The following is a 22575-nucleotide window of genomic DNA, read 5'->3' as shown; positions in this document are numbered from 1 at the left end:
CTCCCTCTGCCACATGCTGCTCCCAGCTCCTGTGGCCCAAATCAAGGTGATATGTGAACGCCCAAGTTTGGAAAATACTGTCACAGCTTCACCTACAGTGTGCTTACGGATTACTTACATGAAAATGAGAAGAAGCCTTCTTTCAATACAAAGTTGTTTTCCTGTTTTTTTTTTTTAATTTCCATTTCTGGGCAAAAAAATGTTTTGTAACACTCTGTGGTAAATAGGCAGGTAGAAAGAGAAGAAACGTGACATTTGTTGAGAACCTTTTTTGTACCAGTGTTCTATATTATTCCACTTAATTCTAACAACACTGGGACTAACCCAGGTTAACAGACTGGAAAACTGGGCCCCACCGCCAGGAAGTGGCCAGACCAGCCCTCCACACTGGGCCGCCCACCTCCACACTCTGAGCTCCTCGTGGTGCCCTTTACTGCTTCCTGCTTATCCCATCTCACCTCGGTCCACCGGGAGCTGCAAAAAATTCCACTCATTTGGAAGTTTGCATCTACAGGGCATTAATTTGGAAAAACACGAATTGTAGACCAAGCTGTACCTGCATGATGGAAGCAAATCTTGTCCCTCACAGCAGAGCACACACACCAGAGACCAAACGGCACCGCCCTGAGCTCCGGTCTCTTCCAGTTCCCTCAGGTTCAAGCCCGATATCCTCATCTCGTCCCAAATGAACGTATGAAAACAGGTGTAATACACCCTCACCCTGGGAAACACAAAAGTGCAGAGGAAAAAACCAACCACCATAAAGCAGCAGTCATGGTACCGCCTAGAAATAACCACAGTTCACATTTTGGTCCAAATATTTCCCATTTTTACTGGACATACGCATATATACAAAGTATTTTAAAAATGGGCTTTACAATATATAGTTTTATCATCTGGTTTACAACTAAATATATTGTGAAAATTTTCTCTTTTACAACAATTAAAATTGCGTAGTATGGAGGAAACATAATTTATTAAGCACTCTTTTTGGGGAAATTGAGCCATTTTTTCCAAGGAGACTTCATTCTCTTTCTGTCTTGAGAAAAAAGAGGTGTCCTTGTCTTATGTAGCTTTCTATAGATGAGAGAAACTTGCCCTTCAGCTTAGCTTTTAACTTGCTTCTCTGTGCCCATCTAATCATCAGTCAACCAATCCATTTTCTTTTTTCCAGTCTGTCTCTTCCATTCGCTTCCTCTTCTCTGCCTAGTCTCCCTGGTACACAGGCACTTCCATTACTCCAGCATCCTGTCCCTCACCTCTATTATATGCCCCCTCCCCTCATTTGGTCCCTTACTGATGCTTCCTTTCCTTTTCTCTTAAAGATATTGTCTTAATTGATTTTGATCAACTGTATTCAAAACTTTATCCTGTTCCACATCAGGATTAGCCTTTAATAATCTGGAGATAGAATTCAATTGTTTAAAGGAAAATATTAATAAGAAGCCCTTGGTAGAGTTATATAAGACTTGGGCACAATGTAGACATGGCTGACTCTTTAAATCTATTCACTATTTCAAGGCAACAGACAAATGATCATCTCTCAGTTAGGACAATGGAGAGACAGCCTTTATAGGTCATGACATTTAGTGACAAATGTTGCATGCAAATGTTGATTAATAGTAACTTTGTATAGCAAGGCAGATGCCAGCTAGCGTAAGAGTGGTGCGTGCAGACAGTGTTAATACTGAAGTCCCGGAAGCCGTGAGGTGCTCATCCAACACGTGGCCATCTGGAAGGGGGAGACACTTGGTTATTAAAGGAAATCTCTCCAGCAGTCTATCCTGCTGCCCACGCATGTGGCATATCTCTGTGAGCCAAGAATTACTTGGGGCCCAACATTTGATGAGTACAGTGTGCTTATGGGATCAACAGTACTGACAACATGGAATTCAGACTCTCCTGAAAAAAATCTATAAAAGTTGCCATGGGCCTGTGGTTAACTTGCTCTTCCTTGGACACGTGCTCTCACACCTGGTAACCTACCCCAGCTGGTGACGCCTTCAATTGCAGGGGTGCAGCAGAAGTTGGTTAGGCTCTGATGACAGGGAGACACCACGTTTTGGGCCCCAAGTTCCAGAAAAAAAGTATGGTCCCCACCCATCCAATCATTCAATCGCCACTTACCAAATACCTATCCTGGGCCTGACACCCAGGGTGCGAATGGAAAAGACACAATCCCTGTCCCATCTTGTACTCAAGTGAAGTATTTGTTTTCATTTACTTTCTGGACTTGAACATTTTCAATTTCTAACAATTACAGAGTCAGAACTATGAGAGTCCTGTGAACTTTGGTGGACCTGGAAATCTGGTTCAGGTCTGGGTGGGGAGAGAACCCTCTCCTCTCAGCCTCCACCCTTCTTGTCATTGTTCTCCTCAAATCAATAAAAATCAATACGGTGAAAGGGTTCTGAGACCAATCACCAGGGGGGTCCTTTTAGGATCCAAGAAGAAGTCCCTAAGGAATGAGAGTGGGGTCAAGCCTCTGGTAGGAATTAAGGGCATTAATTGGAATTGGGTGCCCCCAATCCTGCTGTTCAGGTGGGCACTAACTGAGCTGACCCATGGAGATTGTCTAGGTCTCTCTGCCCAAAGGAAAGGAACACCAAAGGCCATCTCTCGGTGTTTAAGAGGCCAACTGTTTTCTTGTGTATTTCCCTCACTAGAAGTTCACATACAATAAACTGTCAAATAGATTGAAATCACTCTCCATCTGAAAGGCAGCACGACTGGCCACATTTTGAGGGAGTAAATATCAAGCACGCCAAGGTGACCATCCCTTCGGGAGTCCTTGATGCTTTTACAAGCAGAACTTTGGCTGTCAGGCTCTAGCAAGCCATGAGGTAAGAAAGAGGAGAGACCCCATTAACTTAGAGCCTACAGGAAAGTAACTCAGCTCAAAGGGCAAAAGAGGGGAATATCCGCTTACCACAACCTGGCAGAAATGCCTGAGGAAAGCAGCGAAGCCTGCCGTGCCAGCATTTACACATGGAACACTTCCTGGGCAGCCAGGCGCCATGGGCCACAGACCCACAGTTTCTGGGGATGAACGGATAAGACGATACTTATGTATTTTAAATCCTCACTTCTCTTTCCCAGTCCTCTCCATCCCAGCCCTTTTAATGGCTTACTCTTTGCGCACGTCATGCTCACAGTTCCGGCCGTAGAAGGAGGGGGGACAGGCACAAAAGGACCCCAGCATGCAGGTCCCCCCATTCAGACAGCAGGTTTTGTTTAGCTCTTTACCTGAAATGTAAGAAGAGGTGGCTGAGGGGGTGGAGAGATTGAAAAGCTGAGTTCCTGTAAGCAAAGGCTAATGACTTAGTCTCCCCAAAGTGTCTGCAGATGTCTAAACACTGTCAACCTCACACAACAAGACTCTGCTTTTCAGTGTTCCTTTTGCTACCTGTGCCTTTGGGCAGAGAAACCTTTTTCATGCCTACGCCAGTGGTGGTTCCCGGGATCCCCAGCATGAAGTAGAAATCAGATGAGGAAATCTGTGTGCATTCCGGGGAGGTGACAGACACAATGCCTGTCTCACCTCCATAACCAAGACCAGTCCAACCATCCACCCATCTCCAGAATCGGGAGCCCACTCTCTTAGGTGAAAGAGTGTCAAGAAGATCCTTGGGAGACACATGAAGGACTAGGTCAGAGACACCACACTGCAGATCTAACTAAGGCAGGCAGTCTTACTGTCCTGGATTCCTGTGGATGGCACAAACTGGAAAGGCCGATGACCAACTGCAGGCTCCTCCTGGGACCGAATGCTGTCAGCTCTGAAGGCCAAGTCTCCCTGGGACGGACGTGCAAGTTCATGGTGGCCCAATCCTTAACAACAAAATCAACTCATGGAGTCTGCATTTCAGGTCACATGAAAATTGCTAGTGATCAAAAGAATGAAAAGTCTCTCACCAGCGACTAAGCCCAGTTCAAACGCTGTGGAAATGGCCATGATCATAATCACACTAGGAAGGGGAGATCAGACATCCGTTAGCAAAACAAAGTGAATAAAACACTTTGAGTTAACACCTGGGTCTTTTCATCACAAGGACAAGACCACAGCCCACCAAGCAGAAATTAGGAGTACCACCTTTCTTTTCTTCTTTTCCCTGGCTTTGTAAATGGCTGACTAATTCATGTACCAACATAAAGAAAAATGATGAGAATAAAAGCCACCTAACATCCAACTTGCCTCAATATGGATCATTACTTCTTAGGCTCTGTCCTCATGCACATAATTTTAAGTAGGTATAAATCTTTTATCTTCTAGTCACATAACATACATTTTTCTCCTGCACATGGTCTTCATATAAGAATTTTAAAACGGCTGCATGATATTTTATGTAAATGACAAATCACATTTTACAAACTACTTCATTTAAAACAGTCATTTAAAAGATTTCGAGGTTAAAAAAATGTCTCCCTATTATTCTTACTAGTTTTGCAAATGTTGAATCTGTCTATATCTTTAACATTCTCAGAAGCAGATTTTTAATTTCATTGTGATTTTGACCCTTTCTTACACAAGAGTAGGAAAACATTAGTCATTTCATAGGCAGAGCCATCAACCCGAGTAAAGATGTTATAAGCCAATGGCAAAGCTGGATACAAGGGTGAAGTTCCAGGTCTTTCAGGAAAAAGCACTGTTGGCAGCTCTTTTAAGGTTTGAGCAAGATGAAATCAGACAACACAGAGGTGTAGAACATTACTTCCTAAGCTGGCAAGCTCTAGTAATCAGAAGTTCACATTCAAGATTGGTTCATACCTGGAAGAGAAGCACTCCATCTTCCTGCGGCCCAGAGCGCCTAACAATTTATGGGGAAACGAACGTTAGCATGGCTTTAATTCACAGTCACTGCCAAAATATCCAAAGGAAAACATTAATTTCCTGAAGAGAAAATGGGGATTTAAAAAGAAAAGTCTCCCTGATGAGGAATATGCTTTCCCCAGAAGCTCTTAGGAGAAGACAGAGCTAGGATGTTCCCCCCTCTTCCCCGGGAAACAGGGGGACTCATCCCAGTGTTGGGTCCTAATGAAGGCTTTGACCTGAGCCAGAAACTCAGTCTTCCTGGGGATTCTCCTCCCTCAACAAGCCCCTGGGGTGCCTGGGAGGGCCCTCAGGTGGGCGGGGAGGCGGCAGACCCATGCTCCTTGCAAGGCTTCAGCATTCCAGGGGTGGAGGTGAGAAGGGTCAAAACAAGAGAGAAGGGAAAAGGCGAAGACTTGTAAACCCTTGGTTAACTAGCCCTAACGTCTCTAACATCAGTTGTGGGTTAAAAATATCCATTTACTCTTTTGGAAAGAAAAAAAAAAAGGCAAATCAATTACTCTATCTAGTTGCTGATTCCAGGTTGGAGGAGTGGTGGAAAGAAATTGCTTTAATCAGGAAAACCTATACACCATGCATGGGTCTCTCAAGGCGTTTGATATTTTATTATCAAGTTTTACTGCTTGAAATTTGCTTTCATCTTTGTTTTTCTGAGAAAGGTGTGTTGAGCCCCGGGCTCGGTCCTGGGCATACTCAGGTGGCCAAGAAGGTTATGCTCTCCGCCGGTGGGAAGTTGGGTGTGTGGGGAGAAAGCTCAGGAAGCTTGCAATAGAGATAGAAGTTCAGGGTCAGGAGGGGTCCCTGACCTCCTGTGAGTGTCAATTTCAGACGGACCTGAGTTGCAAGCGGAGGCAGGAAGGAAGCGGGAGCCGGCGCCAGGCGCCCTGGCGAGGGGCGGGCCGGCTGGGAGGGGCTGCGCCTGCCTGGCGGACGGCGGGGGGGGCGCAGCTGCTGGGGGTCTGCAGTCGAGGTGCCAGGCCTGCTCCAGGAAACCGTTGTAGGAACACGGCCGTCCGGCATGGGAGGCCATTTTAGCCTTGCCACTTGGTTTCACTTGGCTTTCATCAGTCTCCCCGCGCCCACAGTGGCCTCCTCCATCCTCTCGCGGCCCCGCCCCCCGACACCGGAATTAACCCCGGCTTCAGACGTGTCCCAGGGTACCCTGAAAGCGTTTATTTGGTGGTTCCGCGAAGCCCCAAAGGCCGCAGCTGGAGAGAGGCGCTTCCATGAACCGGAGTCCTCCACGTGACATCTCGATGCTCCAGATTATTTAATTCGTCACTAAATACGCCCAAAGGCACGAGTAGTTTCTAAGTATAATTTAATTCTAATTTCTCAAGTAAATGCCTGGCGTTGCCCTGGTATTGCCAGACACACAAGTGTGAAGCTCTTGTGTAGTTCCATTTCACCCATCTTCACTGGATTTACACCTCGGCAGAACCAATCGGCAGCACCCGAGGTCGTTTCAGCGTCGCTGTCTACCTGTGCGAACGCGACCCGTCCACAGGTGCTGAGAGGATCCGAGATTTGCTTCTACATCTGCCTCTTGGGAGAGGTAAACTAAAAATTATTTTTACTGGGGGGTAGGACCCATCAGAGCGATGGTGGAATGCAGCCCGTTTGCTTATAGCTAGCAGCATTTCCAACTCCACAGCAGCTGGCTATTGAACTCCTGCTGGGCTTCAACTTGTGTGGCCTTTCAACTTGTTAGATGCTCCAGGGGGCATGCTGAGATTCAGAAAGGTCTGGGGAAGGTGGCCTGAAGCTCTGGAAGCCGGATGTGGGGGAGGGCAGAGCATAGGAGAAGGCTAACCTTCCACCCCAGGAGCTGCAAGGAGGCTTAAGGAAATTAGGGTACGTTTGTAGAGCATTTTGTGCTTCACAATCCTTGACACTCCAAGGAGATAAGTAGTGTCAGCATTGTTAGTCTCACTTTATGGATGAGACAGCTAATCCCATTTGTGGATTTAAAAAATGTCTTTTCACAATATCGTCCCATTTGCAACAACAGGGGTGGACCTTGAGGGTATTATGCTAAGCGAAATAAGCCAGACAAAGACAAACACCACATGATTTCACTCATATGTGGAAGATAAACAATCATAGGGATAAAGAGGACAGATTAGTGGTTACCAGAGGGGAAGGGGGGGGTGGGCATAAGGGGTAAAGGGGCACATTTATATGGTGACTGACAAATGATAATGTACAACTGAAATTTCACAATGTTATAAACTATTATGACCTCAATAAAAAAAAAGTCTTTTCCACACAGGCTGGGCAGGTCTGTGGCAGAACTGGCAGCAGAACGTCACCCCTGAATTGATTTCCTTATCTAAAGGGGCTGGTGTGGAACTGGTAGAACTTGAACTAGGACCCCTGGAAATCACCTCCCTGTTTTTAGAGGAAGGAACCATAGCCCCGAGGCTGGCTGTGTTAGCATGGCTGACAACCCAAGACTGTCACCCTTTCTGCCAAGCAAAATTCCTTCTTATCCAAGGATGGGAACTCACTGAAAAGATCTGCATTCCCCACAGGTCGAGAGAGGGCAGAGAAAGTCAAGGGCAGAGAAAGTCAAGTGTATGTAGGGTAGACAATCTGGGCAAGGTTTTGAGGCAGGAAGAGGATTAGGGGAAGGAAGAGCTGGAGTGCTGGAGTGGCCAGATATTTGCTCTTGGGCTAGAGACCCATGGGCTGTTCATTCAACAGGTATTTAATGAGTCTACTATGTTGGCTGTCAAGGGCTGGGCTCTGGGGACACAGTGGTGAGAAGTGACTCCACTGTGTAGCGGGGGAGAAAGGACAGTCATCAATGTTGTAATTGTGATAACCACAGAAAGGGGCTGCTGCCTCTGGAGGGCAGAATTGACCAGCAACTGTAGGGCTGCCACTGGACACCTCTGCTCAGTCACTGCTGAAGCCCACAGATGCCGCTCAGCCTCTGGCCAGTGAGTGCTGTGTGTCAGAGACCCATGGAGGGCCAGGCCTGGGGTCCCCAGTCTTGGGCATCCTGCCTCCTCCCTTACGAAGGGCATTAATAGCTCAAAGTGAAACACGAATGGTCTTGGTCTTGGGACGTTTCAGTATCGTTCTCTGAGCTGTTGTGTATTAAAAACTGGGGCAAGAGAGACAGAATTGGGGGCCGGCCCGGTGGCATAGCAGTTAAGTTCGTGTGCTCCACTTTGGTGGCCCCAAGTTCACAGGTTCGGATCCGGGCCGGGACTGATGCACCACTTGCCTGCCAAGCCATGCTGTGGCAGTGTCCCATATGAAGTAGAGGAGGATGGGCACGGATGTTAGCCCAGGGCCAGTCTTCCTCAGCAAAAAGAGGAGGATTGGCAATGGATGTTAGCTCAGGGCTAATCTTCCTCACACACACACACAAAAAAATAGAGAGACAGAATTGTGTGTTTAAAATCATACAAATGAGCATTTGACTTAAAAACATCCAACCAACCAAGAATAGTCGAACCAAAAACATCATAATCAAAAGACAGACATCCAGCGTCTGTCTAAAATTCAGGGGAGAAAACACATGTGGAGATAGGATAGATTTTAGCTTTAAATAGCCAATTCATATTATTGACCAATTATTTTGGTGGTCAGGAACATATGGAATTAAACCTTAACTAAAGAGTTAATCAAAAGAACAGCCATTTCTGTAGCGCAATGATGAGGTTTTCAGGTAGGAGCCTACTTTTATCATAGGACTCTTGACCACATGTTGTGTCTTATCTCTGTCATTGTCCCCCGAACATTCAGGCAGGCCAGAGATGGGAGACAGCAGCCGGCCGGGCTGGGGAATTCCTCCAGCTGAGGAATGGCGGGGCCTGTAGTCCCACCCAGCTCAGCACCCAACAGCTTCTGATATCACACTCTCGGCTGAAGTGATGCCCTGGCCCGTTCATTAACAAGTTAATGGCTCTCTGTTTTCCCTGGTGAAATTAGCAAACAGCAACTGGAAACCTCTTCTTGTATTTGCCACCGATCTCTGTGTGGGGTTTAGAATAGATTCCTGCTCTCAAAAATCTGCAATCTCAGTGGGGAAGGGGTGCTCAGACGAGTCATTTTAGAGCTATATTGTTATGTAAACTGGGGAAGAGGGACGGAGAACGGCTTAGGAGAGGACTTCATTTTGTGTGTGTGTGTGTGCGCGCGCGCGTTTGGGGGGTGGGGGCTATATCATATGAATTCCTATATAGATACATCATGAATTATTTTATCAGTGAATGGACACAGCGTGTTTCTGTGTTTTGGTGAACTCCCTTGTGCATATACCCTGGTGAATGCTTGAGAATATATCCAGCCGCTAAATTTCTAGCGCTGGCATTGCTCGGTTGAAGGATGGACATTTCCAAATTGTTTTCCAAGAAGGCTGCAGCAGTCTCCTCTCCTCTCTCCTTCCTCTCCTATTAAGCAAAGTGAGCAAAAAATCTTAATTTTTGCTAATTCTGTATGTGACAAATAGTATCTTGTTTGGATTTGCATTGTTTCCTGTGTTTATGGGATGCTTGCATTTCTTTTTCTATGACCTGGCCGGTAGTTCTTAGAGGGAACTTGAACTGGCTTCTTGAGACTCAACCCAGATGCCATTTGCTCTGGGAAGCCTTTCCTGACACCCTACTCCTTCCCTGGCTTCCAGTTGAGAGCCCCATCCTGGCACCCACGGCTGGAGTTTACCTTATCTTGTTTTCTCATCTTTCACCAACACTACCCCTATCCCTTATCCCCCAGACTAGGAGGTCCAGAAACCTGGTCTTCCAGAAATCTCGGCTTCCCAGCCTCTAGCATAGTGTCTGCTTGTGCTGGTTTCCTTTTGCTAAATCTTCATCTGCTGTGTCGATGGCTGATAGAAACTTGAAGTCTCAGCCTTAGTTTCTAAAAAGGTAAGGTCTTGGAGAAGCACCACAGGAAAACAACTTGCTTTCCCTATCTTGAGCCAGGAAAAACAACAAAGAATACCTCCTCCCCCAACAATGAAGGAATGAAAAACAATGCTGAATTCTGGGCAAATTATTCAAACAGTTCACCATCTATAAAACAAGATAATCTTGATGCACTTACTGGAAACCATATTAGGGTAGGGAAAGTCTGATTTAGACTTTTAGACGTGGCTATGATTTAGAATTCTTTCTCATCAAAATTTTTCTCCTTCCAGTCAAATTCAACAGATATTACTGACCAGGTACTCTGTGCTGAGCACACTGGGGGAGACAGAGATCTCCAAGATTGGGCTCCTGCTCCCTTCCCCCTGTCCCCCAGATAAGACAAGCCCTGTAATCCATGCCAAGTGCCACTTTAGCATTATCAAAAAACTGCTGATGGGGAAGGAGCAGTCACTTCCTGCTGTCTCACTGACCAGGTCAAGGCCACTGGCCCCAGGGGACCGATAGATGAGCAGACAGACTCCAAGGAGTCAGAGTGGGGAAGGCAAGCTGGTTTCAAAGACCTGGAGAATCTCATTTAAAAGTGCTTCTTGGGCCGGCCCCATGGCTTAGCCGTTAAGTGCCCGCGCTCCACTGCTGGCGGCCCGGGTTCGGACCCCGGGCGCGCACCGACACACCGCTGCTCCGGCCATGCTGAGGCCGCGTCCCACATACAGCAACTAGAAGGATGTGCGGCTATGACATACAACTATCTACTGGGGCTTTGGGGGAAAAAATAAATAAATAAATAAATTATAAAAAAAAAGTGCTTCTTAAGTGGATTACGTGCAGGCATTCTTCACAGCTCTTGATGGTTTTGAAATGGATTAAATGCAAGTGGAGGGAAGGAGGGCTGAGTGCAGAACCTAGGCTGTATCAGAAACGGATTAAAGTGCTTTAGTGAGATGATTTCCTGTATGCAAATGACCCCGGGCACTTTGAAGTGTGCGCCATTCTGGAAACTCAGTAGAGCCAGGCTGGACTTCTGACCTACGGGAACTGTGAGATAATAAAAGATGCTGTATCGAGCCACTGAGTTTGTGAGAATTTGTTACACAGCAATATAAAATGAATACAAACACTTTCTTTTTTTTAAATTTAAAAAAAAATTTTTTTTCAATGTCATGGTCTTCTAGATTTTTTTTTTATTGATGTTTTAATGGTTTCTAACATTGTGAAATTTTGGGTTGTACATTTTTGTTTGTTTGTCCATCACCATATATATGACTCTCTTCACCCCTTGTGCCCACCCCCACTGCCCCTGGTAACCACAGTCCAGTTTTCTCTGTCCATATGTTGGTTTATATTCCACATATGAGTGAGATCATACAGTGTTTGTCTTTCTCTTTCTGGCTTATTTCACTTAACATAATACGCTCCAGGCCCATCCATGTTGTTGCAAATGGGACGATTTTGTCTTTTTTTATGGCTGAGTAGTATTCCATTGTATATATATACCACATTTTCTTAATCTAGTCGTCAGTCGAGGGACACTTAGATTGCTTCCACTTGTTGGCTATGGTGAATAATGCTGCAATGAACATAGGGGTGCATAAGCCTCTTTGGATTGTTGATTTCAGGTTCGTTGGATAGATTCCCAGTAGTGGGATGGCTGGATCATAGGGTATCTCTATTTTTAATTCTTTGAGGAATCTCCATACCGTTTTCCATAGAGGCTGCACCAATTTGCATTCCCACCAGCTGTGGAATACAAACACTTTTAACCTTTTGTTTTGAAGTGTATTATGCATTCATAAAAGTGTACAAATAATAAGGGTTACAGGTTGATGAATTATTCCAAAGTGAGCCACGTAACCACTACCCAGGCCAAGAAAAAGAAGATTGCTAGAACCCCAGAACTCATGCTTTTTCAGAATCACCACTTCCTCCCTCTTCCCCAAAGCTGACTACTTTTCCGATTTCTAATCCCATAGATTGGTTTTCCCATGGTTTTGAACGTTATATAATCATAAGTGTGTTTGTATGTCTGCTTCTTTTTGCTCAACATTATGTTGATGAGAGTCATCCATGTTGTTTGTAGAAGTTGGCTCATATTCATGGCTATATATTACTCCATTGCACTGAATCTATGCAAAGATTCAGCATCATTTACTGAAAAGATCGTTCTTATATTACTGCTCTACAGTGCCATTTTCATCAGGAATCAATTGCTCATGTGTTTGTGAGGTTTTTTTTTTAATGCCTTATTCTGTTAAGTTGGCCTATTTGTCTCTTCTTGTACCAATACCATTCTGTCTTCATTACTGTAGCTTTATAAAATAGTCCTCGATTTTTGGTATAGTAAGTCGTTTCTCTTTGTTCTTCGTATTCAAGATTATCTTGACTATTCTTGACCTTTTACATTTCCATGTAATTTTTTTTGTGTGTGTGTGTGAGGAAGATCAGCCCTGAGCTAACATCCATGCCTATCCTCCTCTTTTTTTGCTAAGGAAGACTGGCCCTGGGCTAACATCCGTGCCCATCTTCTTCCACTTTATATGGGATGCTGCCACAGCATGGCCTGAGAAGCGGTGCGTCGGTGGGCGCCCGGGATCCAAACCCGGGCCGCCAGCAGTGGAGCGCGTGTACTTAACCACTACGCCATGGGGCCGGCCCCCTCCATGTAATTTTTAAACCATTTTCTAAATTTCCAAAAAATTCCACTGGGATTTTGATTAGAGTACATTGATTCTTTAGAATTAATATCTGTATCATATTGAGTCTTCTAGTCCATGGAGATGTGTTTAGGTGTTGTTTAATTTCTTTTAATAATTTTTTATAGTTTTCTATATAGAGATATTGTACAATTTTGTTAAATTATTCCTAAATTTTTTTTTAATCTTAAAGTAAATGGTATCTTTTCCATTTTTATGGTTGCTGATTTTTATATTGACCTTGTATCCAATACTCTTATAAAATTTACTTATTACATAAGTTTACCAGGGCTGCCGTAACCAATACCACAGACTGAGTGGCTTAAAACATCAGAAATTTATTTTCTCGCAGTTCTGGAGGGTAGAAGTCCAAGATCAGGATATTGCCAGATTTGGTTTCTTCTAAGGTCTCTCTCCTTGGCTGGCAGATGTGGCCTCTCTCCTTGGCTTCTTGCTGTGTCCTCACATGGTCTTTCCTCTGTGTGTGCACATGTTTCTGTCCTGATCTCCTCTCCACACCAGTCATATTGGATTAGGGCCCACCCATGTGAGCTCACTTTACCTTAATTACCCTATCTCCAACAGTCATTTCTGAGGTACTAGGGGTTAGGACTTCAACATATAAATTTTGGGGCAACTCAATTCAGCCCATAACACTTATCAAGTCCTATAGTATATCTCTAGGTTCTTTTGGATTGTCTACATATAAAATCAGTTATCGGTGAATAATTATATTTGTTACATATAATATATGTATATATTCTGTCTATAATTGAAATAAAATTCACACAGCATAAAATTAACCATTTTAAAGTGAATAATTCAGTGGCATTTAGCGCATTTAGGTGGTTGTGCAACTACCACCTCTAATTCCAAAACATTTTAATGACCCCCCCCAAAAAAAACCCATGCCCACTAAGCAGTTGCTCCCTATTTCCTCCTTCCCATAGCCCCTGTCAACCAATATGGATTTACCTAGTCAGAATATTTCATATAAATAGAATCATACATTATGTGACCTTTTGTGTCTGGCTTCTTTCACTTAGCATAATGTTCTGAAGGTTCATCCACATTATAGTGTGTATCAGTACTTCATTCCTTTTATGGATGATTGTATGTATGTACCACAATTTGTGAAGAATGTTCCCTGTGCACTTGAAAAGAGTGTGTATTCTGCTGTTGGTGAATGGAGTATTCTAAAGATGTCTGTTAGGTCTAGTTGGTTTATAGAGTTATACAAGTCTTCTGTTTCCTTCTTCATATTCTTCCTGGTGGTTCTATCCGTTTTTGAAAGTGGTATATTGAAGTCTCAAATTGTTGGATTATCTATTTCTCCCTTCAATTCTGTCAATTTTTCTTCATTCTTTTTGCTTTCTGTTCCTCTGATTATATAATTTCAATTAACCTCAATCTCAATTGACTTTATTCTTTTTTCTGCCAGTCCACATATACTGTGAGTCTCTCTAGTGAATTTTTCATTTCAATTAATGTACTTTTCAACCCCAGAATTTCTATGTGGTTCTTTCTCGTAATTTCTCTCTTGTCATTGATATTCTCTATTTGGTGAGATACCATTCTCACACTTGCTTTTAATTCTTTAGACATAATTTCCTTTATTATTATTACTTTTTGGTGAGGAAGATTAGCTCTGAGCTAACATCTATTGCCAATCCTCCTCTTTTTTGCTGAGGAAGATTGGCCCTGGGCTAACATCTGTGCCCACCTTCCTCTACTTTATATGTGGGATGCCTGACACAGCGTGGTTTGATGAGCGGTGTGTAAGTCCACCCCCCAGGTCTGAACCTGCGAACCCTAGGCCACTGAAGTGGAGCGCGTGAACTTAACCACTGTGCCACCAGGCCGGCCCCCAGACATAATTTCCTTTAGGTCTTTAAATATATTTTTTTGTAATAGCTGATTTAAAGTCCTTGTCTAGTAAGTCCAGTATCTGGGCTTCCTCAGACACAGTTTCTGTTGACTGTCTCTCCAGGCCCCCTGCCCTGTGTATGGGCCATACTTTTCTGTTTGTTTGTGTGTCTCATAGTTTTTTGTTAAAAACTAGACATTTAAAATAATACAATGTGGCAACTCTGAAAATCAGATTCCTCACCTCCCTAGAGCTTGTGTTGTTACTATTTGTTCATTTAGTGACTTTCCTGGACTAATTCTTTAAAATCTGTATTCTGTGTCATGTGTGGCCACTGCAGTCTCTGCTTGATTAGCTCGGTTGTCAGCTATTGATTAGGCAGAGAGATTTCCTTAAATTCCTTGAACCCACGTCTCCCAGCCTTTGCTGAGGGGCTCTGTGTATTTAGGGGCATGACTCCAATGCTCCAGCTGATAGTTTACAGCTCTGTCTTTGCCTTCACTTCCTGCCTGTGTGGTGCCTCAAATCAGCCAGAGAGGAGAGAGTAGGGCCTTCTCAGGTCTTTCCTGGGCATGTGTGCAGCCTTGCACATGTGTGTGGCCCTCTAGATTCCCAGAAATAGGTCAGAGTTTTTCAAAGCTCCCTATGGACATTATGATTTTTCATTTTACATTTTCTTGTCAGGCTTTTGTTAGCTCTAACTGGTAATGCTGCCTCAGGTAGCTGCAATGATAAATGATTGCCAGAGATTGTTCCCAACAAATACCCTGGGGAAAGGACTGTTCACATGGGGTGAGCTCTGAGTCAGGTCAAGTAAAGCAAGCCCTAAAAATGGAGTTTTTCAGTGAGCTCTTTGATATGTCAAATGGTGACAATACCTGGAGCATGGGGCTTTTAGGGAGCTCTAGCCCTTCATTCCCCTCCAGTGGTTGGTGGGCTGCTGGTTTTTACCACTACTATAGTTGCAAGGTTGTGGTTTTCCAAGGCTACTGCAGAGCTAGAGAGTGAAGGACAGGGGCAAGTTAGTGTTCTTGTTGAGATTCATTCATTTTTCTTGATCAAACTCTTCTCAGATTGTTGCAAGCCTTTGGTTAACTCTGGCCCGAGGATTCTGAAAAGTTGATTTTGAAGGTTTTTGCCAGTGTTTTCATTGCTTTTATGGAGTAGCCATTCTGGAATTGTATTCATTTCTGCTTTGCTAAGAATTTTTTAAAAATGATAAATGAACATTGAATTTTGCCATATTTTTCTGTGTATCCGTTGTGATGATTATTTTTATTATGTTAATGTAGTGATTTACATAAATTGATTTTTCAAATGTTGAAACAAATTTGCATTTCTCGATTAAACCCAAGCATGGTCATGATACAAATCAATTTTATGTTTTGCTGGATTTAGTTTTCTACTGTTTTGCTTAGGAGTTTTGCATGTATGTTTGTGATTGAGACTGGCCTGTAATTTGCATATCTTTGAATGGCTTTGTCATGTTTTGGTTTCAAGATTATGTCTGCCTCACAAAATGAGTTTGCAGTTGTTCCCTTTTTCTGTTATATGAAAGAGTTGCTATAATGTTGGGGTCATTTCTTCATTAAATGTTTGGTAGAATTCATCAGTGAAGCCATCTGGATCTGGCTTTTTTTGGGAGGAGTGGGATAAATTTTAATTATGAATTCATTTTTTTCCATAAATTATAACAATGTTCAGATTTTCTATTCATTCTTCTGTCAGTTTGAGTATATTATTTTTTCTAGGAATTTGCTCACTTCAACAACGTTTTCAAATTTATAGGCATAAAGATGTTTATAACATTATCTTAGGACCTTTTAATGTATGCAGGATCTGTAGTGATGGCTCCTTTTTTATTTCTAATATTTGTACTTTTGTCATCTCTTTTTATTTTTAATTTTAATTTTTTTTTGGTGAGGAAGATTAGCCCTGAGCTAACATCTGTTGCCAATCCTCCTCTCTCTTTTTGCTGAGGAAGATTGGCCCTGGGCTAACATGTGTGCCCATCTTCCTCTACTTTATATGTGGGATGCCTGCTACAGCATGGCTTGATAAGCAGTGCTTATGTCCACGCCCGGGATCTGAACCTGCGAACCCCAGGCCACCAAAGCAGAGCCGCAAACTTACCCACTACGCCACCTGGCCGGCCCCTCTCTTTATTTTTAAAGAACCAGCTTTTGCCTTTGTGGATCCTCTCTACTGTATGCTTATTTCTTAACTTCGTTTTTCACTGCTCTTTTGTTTTCTTCCTTCTATTTCTTTTGGATTTACACTTCTGGTCTTTTGTCTTAATTACTTGAAATGAAAGCTCAGATCACTAATTTTCAGACTCTTCTATGGCTCTAGATTTCTTATTTTTTACTATTTGCAATTAAGGTTTTTAGCAGCATAACATGTTATATTTTCATTTCCATCATTTGTAAAGTGTTTTCTCATTTCCGATGTGATTTCTTCTTTGAATCATGCGTTATCATTTATAATAAATGGATATTTTGTAGTTAATTTTTATTGACTTTTAGCTTAATTGTATCATGATCAGAGACCATACTCTCTACGATTTCAGTCCTTTAAAGTTTGTTGAGATTTGCTTTATGACCCGACATATACTCAGTTAAAAAATAATTGGTCCTTTAAAATAATTGTGCTATGCTTTCCTGAGTTCAGTGTTCTATGATGTATATTTGGTTAATCTTGTCAATTTCATATTAACTTATTCTATATCTTTACTAATTTTTTGTCTTCTTTCAATTACTGAAAGAAGATGTTAAAATATTCCACTGCAGATTTGTCTATTTTTCCTTTTAATTTTTTAAAGTTTTCTATTATATGAATGTAGACCATATCATTATCTGCTTACAAATTTAGAGCTGTTATTTCTTCCTGATGTCTTCTGGATTGTCTTCTTTAGCATTATGAAATATTCTTTATTGCTAGCAAGTCTTCTTTTAAGTATACTTTGTGTGATCTTAACATAGTTTTGCCAACTTTCCTTTTTTGTTATGCACCCCCTCCCTTTTTTGTTACTTTCTACCTCTTTGTAGCTTTATATTTAAGATGTGTTTTTTGTAAGCAGTAATAGTTTCTTTTAATTGTAGTGTTTAGTCCATTACATTTAGTGTAATTCACTATGCGTCCTTGACTTATCAAAGTCTTAAACAACTTGGTACCTTTACCACTTCCTGATACTGGTTTAAATCATCAATAAGGCCAAGATGCAAGAAAAGAAGGAATCTTAGAAATGAAATCAATGTATTTGGGGCCTTGTCCCCCTAGAATAGCAAACTTTTTCTGTAAAAGGCCAGATAATAAATATTTCAATCTTTGTGGGCCATATAATCTCTGTAGCAACAACTCAACTCTGCTATTGCAGCGTGAAAGAAGTAACAAACAATACCTAAATGAATGAGCATGGCTATGGTTCAATAAAACTTTATTTACAGGGCCGGCCCTGTGGCTTGGTGGTTAAGTGTGCGCGCTGCAATGCTGGTGGCCCGGGTTCGGATCCCGGGTGCGCATCGAGGCACCACTTCTCCGTCCATCCTGAGGCCGAGTCCCACATACAGCAACTAGAAGGATGTGCAGCTATGACATACAACTATCTACTGGGGCTTTGGGGGGAAAAAATAAAAATAAATAAAATCTTTAAAAAAAACAAAAAAAACAAAAAACTTTATTTACAAAAACAGACATTAAACCAGATTTAGCCTGCAGGCTGTAGTTTGCCAACCCCCTGCCCTAGAGGCATCTGCTAGTTCTGGAATAGGTAGCTGAGAGATTGAGGGTCTAAACTGATTTCTGCAGACTCGTGGAGGCTAAGGGGACAAAACAGAGTTGAGAATCAGCTCAGGAGGGAGTTCCTGGTAAACTCTGAACCATGAGGTGCTCCAAGGATAAGGATAAACCAGAAATAAACAACCCTCTGAGGAACTCCAACACAGTCTTGAATCATCTCAATTTCTCATTAAATTTAGGTGATCTATTGAGGATTTAAACTAGTTTTTCAAAATTATTTTGTCCAAGTTTCTAATTGTTTTCTGCAGGTTGGTCTGAATTACCTACTCTATCATTACTGGAAGTGGAAACTACAATCATAAAAATAATCTTAAGAAATCTCTTAGACATACTTATTTTCCTTATCTATTAAATAGGGATTCATTCATTAATTTACCAAATATTTGTTAAGTACTGACTATGTTCCTGGAAGTATGTTTGGTATTAGGCATTTGGAGTGAATTAAACAGGCAAGGATCTTGCCCTTTTGAACTTCACAGTTTGTTGGAAGAGTGTACTCTAAAGTAAACAATCAAATATCCAATTGTAAATTGTGGTTAATGCTATGAATTTAAAACACTGGGGGTTATAAAAAGAAAATAACAGGATAGTCAGTGATAATCTGATTTCCTGTATTGGCCAGAGTTCTTAGCTTATAAAATTTCTGGGAAGGCTGGTGTTGTGGGCTAAACTGTGTTCTACAAATTCATATGTCGAAGCCCTAACCTTCAGTATCTCGGAATGTGACAGATTTGGAGATAGGGCCTTTAAAGATGTAATTAAGGTTGAATGAGGTTATATGGGTTGGCCCAAATCCAATCAGACTGTTGTCCTTAGAAGAAGAGGAAATTCGGACACGCAGACGGACACCAGGGATGCACACACAGAGAAAAGGCCATGGGGGGACCCAGGGAGAAGGTGGCTGTCTGCAAGCCAAGGAGAGAGGCCTCAGAAGAAACCAAACCTACTGATACCTTAATCTTCGACTTCTAGCCTCCAGAACTGTGAGAAAGTAAATTTCTGTTGTTTAAGCCACTCAGTCTGTGGTATTTGTTATGGCACCTCTAGCAAGCTAATATAATAAGTAAATTTTATAAGAGTATTGGATACAAGGTCTGCAATGAGAAGTCTGCAACCTGAAAGAGGGCCTCATCTGGCCCTCATGCTGGCACCCTCATCTTGGACTTCTAGCCTCCAGAGCTGTGAGAAATAAATTTCTGTTGTTATAAGCCACCCAATCTGTGGTACTTTGTTACAGCATCCCGAACTGACTAAGACAGTATGTGAAGAGACACACACTAATGGTACATCTGACACCATAAGTACATGGGCCACGAGGGGAATTAATCGGGACAGCACGTGACACCAAACAGACTAGCTGGTCTAGAACTGGATCCTTCTGGCTAGAACAAGGCGACAGTGAATTCAAGATTTTAATAATGGGAAAAAATGGCATTTTTTTCCATCTCAATTTCTGAATATGTATTTTGCATTTTCCTTTTTGCTTATCCACTCATGAAAATCACTAGATCTGAAATCCATTTTATTATTCAATCTCTAGATAAGTCACTTAGGTTAGGTTTTCCCCAGAGTGCTACACAGGCCCAGGTGTAGTTTGATTAAGAGTTGATGTGGGCTCTGTGTATGAAGCTTTATTGTGGGTGTTCTTTGTGTCGGTGTTCCAGGGTCGCTGCTCTGCCAGTCTGATGCCAACACGTAAGGCCAGGCTTCTTCGAGTTTCTCAACAAATATGTTTAATGTCAGAGTGGGAGGTGAGTGCATACCCCTGAGCACTTTTCACCTGCTTTAAACAGATAACCTCAGCTTCTTATCCTTCATTATTCTCATAAAATGGGAATATGAACACCTGCCCCACAGAGATGCCCTAAGATAAACAACTTTTATTTCTGGCACATTTAGGTATTGGACAAATGTTACTGCCTTTCTACATACCTCTCCCTCCTGAGGCAGGGTCAGAAAACTTCTCTCATTCATTTATTCGTTCATTATTCCTACCATGTGTCAGGTAATGGGCTAGTTGCTATGATGAGCAAGATTTAAACAAACAATGTTCCTATCCTCAAGACCTCACAGTCAAGAGGAAATGGACATGTAATTAAGTAGTATTTGCAGAGCGAAGGCGCAAAAGTATGAATGGGCCTGGCTGAAGGAGGAATCAGGAAGGGGTGTGGATGAGCTGGAGAAGTGTGATGGGGCAAGGGATGGTGATGCTGGTGACAGGGGAGGCCTGGAGGCCAGCAGGAGACAGGTCATGAAGACCTTGTGTACCAATGAGTTTGCCTTTTTTTTTTTGGTGAGGAAGATTAGTCCTGAGCTAACATCTGTGCCAGTCTTCCTGTATTTTGTATGTGAGTTGCTGCCATGGCATGACTTGATGAGTGGTGTACGTCTGTGCCCAGGATCTGAACCTGCCAACCTGGGCTGCCGAAGCAGAGAGTGCCGAACTTAACCACTGTGGCACTGGGCTGGCCCCAGGAGTTTGCCTTTTAAGTGTAGAAATATGAAGAATCAAGCAGGAGAGTGACCTGAGCAGGTCTGTGTGTTTGGAAAGATCTCTTTGGCATCAGAGAGACATAATACTGATGACAGAAGCTGGGGTGAGACTTGCAATGGAGCTGTCAGGAAATGCAGAGGCCTTGAGTGATGCTCAGGCTGTGGCGATGGAGAGATGTACAGATGTGGTCAAGGGTGAGAAGGCAGAATCTGCAGGGTCTGTGAAGATTCAACAGAGTGGGAGAGGTGGTGGTGACTTGTTTTGAGGAGAATGTGTGGTTTCTAAGGGCTTAGAAAAAAGAGATTCATGTATAAAATAAGGGTAAACAGGCTTCTGGACACAGCACAGTGTCTCAGGAGGGTCACTGGCTTTGTGCTTCACAGGCCTGGGTCCAGTGCCCATGTCCTCCCAAGAACAGGGAGTCCTTGGACCTCATAGCCTGGTCAGTAAGATGAATGGAGTAATGCCTCCCTTTCAGTGCTGTGGCCAGCACGAGATGACATAACAGAAAGTGCTGAATATAGTTTCTGCTATGTAAAGACAGTAGTACATTTTACCTCCTGTTTTGTTTCTGATATTTTCCAAGGTTAGGTATAATGTTATAAAGCACCTGGAACTGTGCCTGGCACGTAGTAGCTATCATTTGTGTGTGGCTTTTTGTTTGTTTTGTTTTGACTTTGTGTGTACATATGTCTCATTTTAATCTTAGAATGGTTGTACCAAAATTTGAAAAAAAATGAAAAAATTAAACAGAAATAGTTTTCCATCTACAATTGTACCACCACACACAAAGAGTTTTCAATGGGAATTTTAGGATTTGCATTCTTGATAATTACTGTTTGGCTGAGAGGTAATGACCAAAGCCTCCCTGGGTTTCCTAATAGATCCGATCCGTCCGCAAAGTCATCCTCCAGGGGGTGCTGGTCAGAGTCATGTCAGGACTGCCTGTGGACCCGACGGACGTGTGGTCAGCTTCCAGGGTACAGATGACGTTGCTCACAGTGATGGAACTGGCACAGATCTGAGTTCTGGCCTCTCCCAGTTGAATAAGATTATATTGTGATGAGGCTTGGCCTCCTCCCGGGGGAAAAAAGAAACAAATATGAGTCTTAGAGAGAAGGATGCAGCATTCTGCTCTGATCCTGGGTTCTTAGCGCCCCCCGTGGCCCATCTTGGTGGTGAGGGGAGCAGCAGTCAGGATTGCCCACTGGAGGGTTGTCCAAGTCTAGATTCTGACTTGGGGGAGTGCAGCCCAGTAGAAATATCATGACAGCCTCATGTATGAGTTTAAATTTTCTAGTAGCCACTTTAACAAAGTACACAGAATCAGGTGAAATTAACTTTCATAGTATATTTTAATTTAACCCAATATATTCCAAATAGTGTCATTTGACCCTGTAGTTAATGTAAGTTAATATCATATGAGGGCCAGTGCAGCCTTCCTCATCCCAGGGTGCTGTGCTCAAGCTGTTAACCAGCAAATGTGACGTGGTGAGTCAGGAGCCCTCCCCGCTTGCTCCCACTTCAGTGGGAAGCAGTTAGTAATAATCATTGAAGTAGAATGAAACAGTTTATAAGATTTTGGGTTTTTCAATCTTCTATAATTATGTGATGAAATGGGGGCGACGGGCTGGTGAGATCAAGAATTTACTTGGAAGAAAGCTTTGTGGTGCGCGTGACTCAGTGTTCCAGCAAGAGTCCTAGATTTAGCATGGCTGTGAGGAAAGCGTTCGGTCCCCCATGGACGTCTGGCTGTGCTTGTGTGTGGAGCCCTCTTGGGTATGAGGCAAATGCGTACGCCTCCCCGCGGAGAAGCTGAAGCTGTGGTCTGTGGGCTGCGTGTCACGAGAGGCTGCAAACCCAGCTGGAGCTGAATTGCGTGAAAAGGGTTGAGCTCTGCGAGTCCAGCCGGGGTTGGTAATAGCAAGGCTGTGTATGAGTTGGGCTGCCTCCAGCTGCAAGGGGACACTGGGAAGCGAAGACCACAGGGCGTAATTCTACCTGCTGCC

At 43.1% G+C, this 22575-nt stretch overlaps 2 protein-coding genes across 2 annotated transcripts in view; one reads left to right on the top strand and one right to left on the bottom strand.

Moving 5' to 3' along the window:
• Positions 1–788: 788 nt before the first annotated feature.
• Positions 789–5049, bottom strand: CRIPTO (cripto, EGF-CFC family member). The gene is made up of 6 exons (XM_004419615.3): positions 4769–5049; positions 3916–3968; positions 3697–3831; positions 3132–3246; positions 2930–3039; positions 789–1732 (listed from the first exon to the last, which is right to left on the bottom strand). Exons 1-6 carry the CDS (start codon positions 4786–4788, stop codon positions 1617–1619), a joined length of 549 nt encoding a protein of 182 aa, XP_004419672.1. The 5' UTR covers positions 4789–5049; the 3' UTR covers positions 789–1616.
• A 778-nt stretch (positions 5050–5827) lies between these two features.
• LRRC2 (leucine rich repeat containing 2) overlaps positions 5828–22575 on the top strand; it is a 53869-nt gene continuing 37121 nt past the window's right edge. The window contains exon 1 of the mRNA XM_004419614.3: positions 5828–6386. The gene's annotated coding sequence lies outside the window, so the exon portion shown is untranslated. The remainder of the gene's footprint in view (positions 6387–22575) is intronic.

Source organism: Ceratotherium simum, chromosome 5 (genome assembly GCF_057802395.1).
Source record: "Ceratotherium simum simum isolate JZ-2026a chromosome 5, ASM5780239v1, whole genome shotgun sequence".
In the NCBI taxonomy this organism is placed as follows: Eukaryota; Metazoa; Chordata; class Mammalia; order Perissodactyla; family Rhinocerotidae; genus Ceratotherium; species Ceratotherium simum.
This window is presented reverse-complemented; position numbering and strand designations above follow the sequence as displayed.

What these genes read in the sequence shown, in the direction of transcription:
- CRIPTO (XM_004419615.3), bottom strand. Translation starts at nt 4,788, where the DNA reads ATGGAGTGCTTCTCTTCCAG. An exon ending in ATGGAGTGCTTCTCTTCCAG is followed by an intron (nt 3,969 to 4,768) that starts GTATGAACCAAT and finishes TCCCCTTCCTAG; the next exon opens with TGTGATTATGATCATGGCCA. An exon ending in TGAACTGGGCTTAGTCGCTG is followed by an intron (nt 3,832 to 3,915) that starts GTGAGAGACTTT and finishes TTTGTTGTTAAG; the next exon opens with GATTGGGCCACCATGAACTT.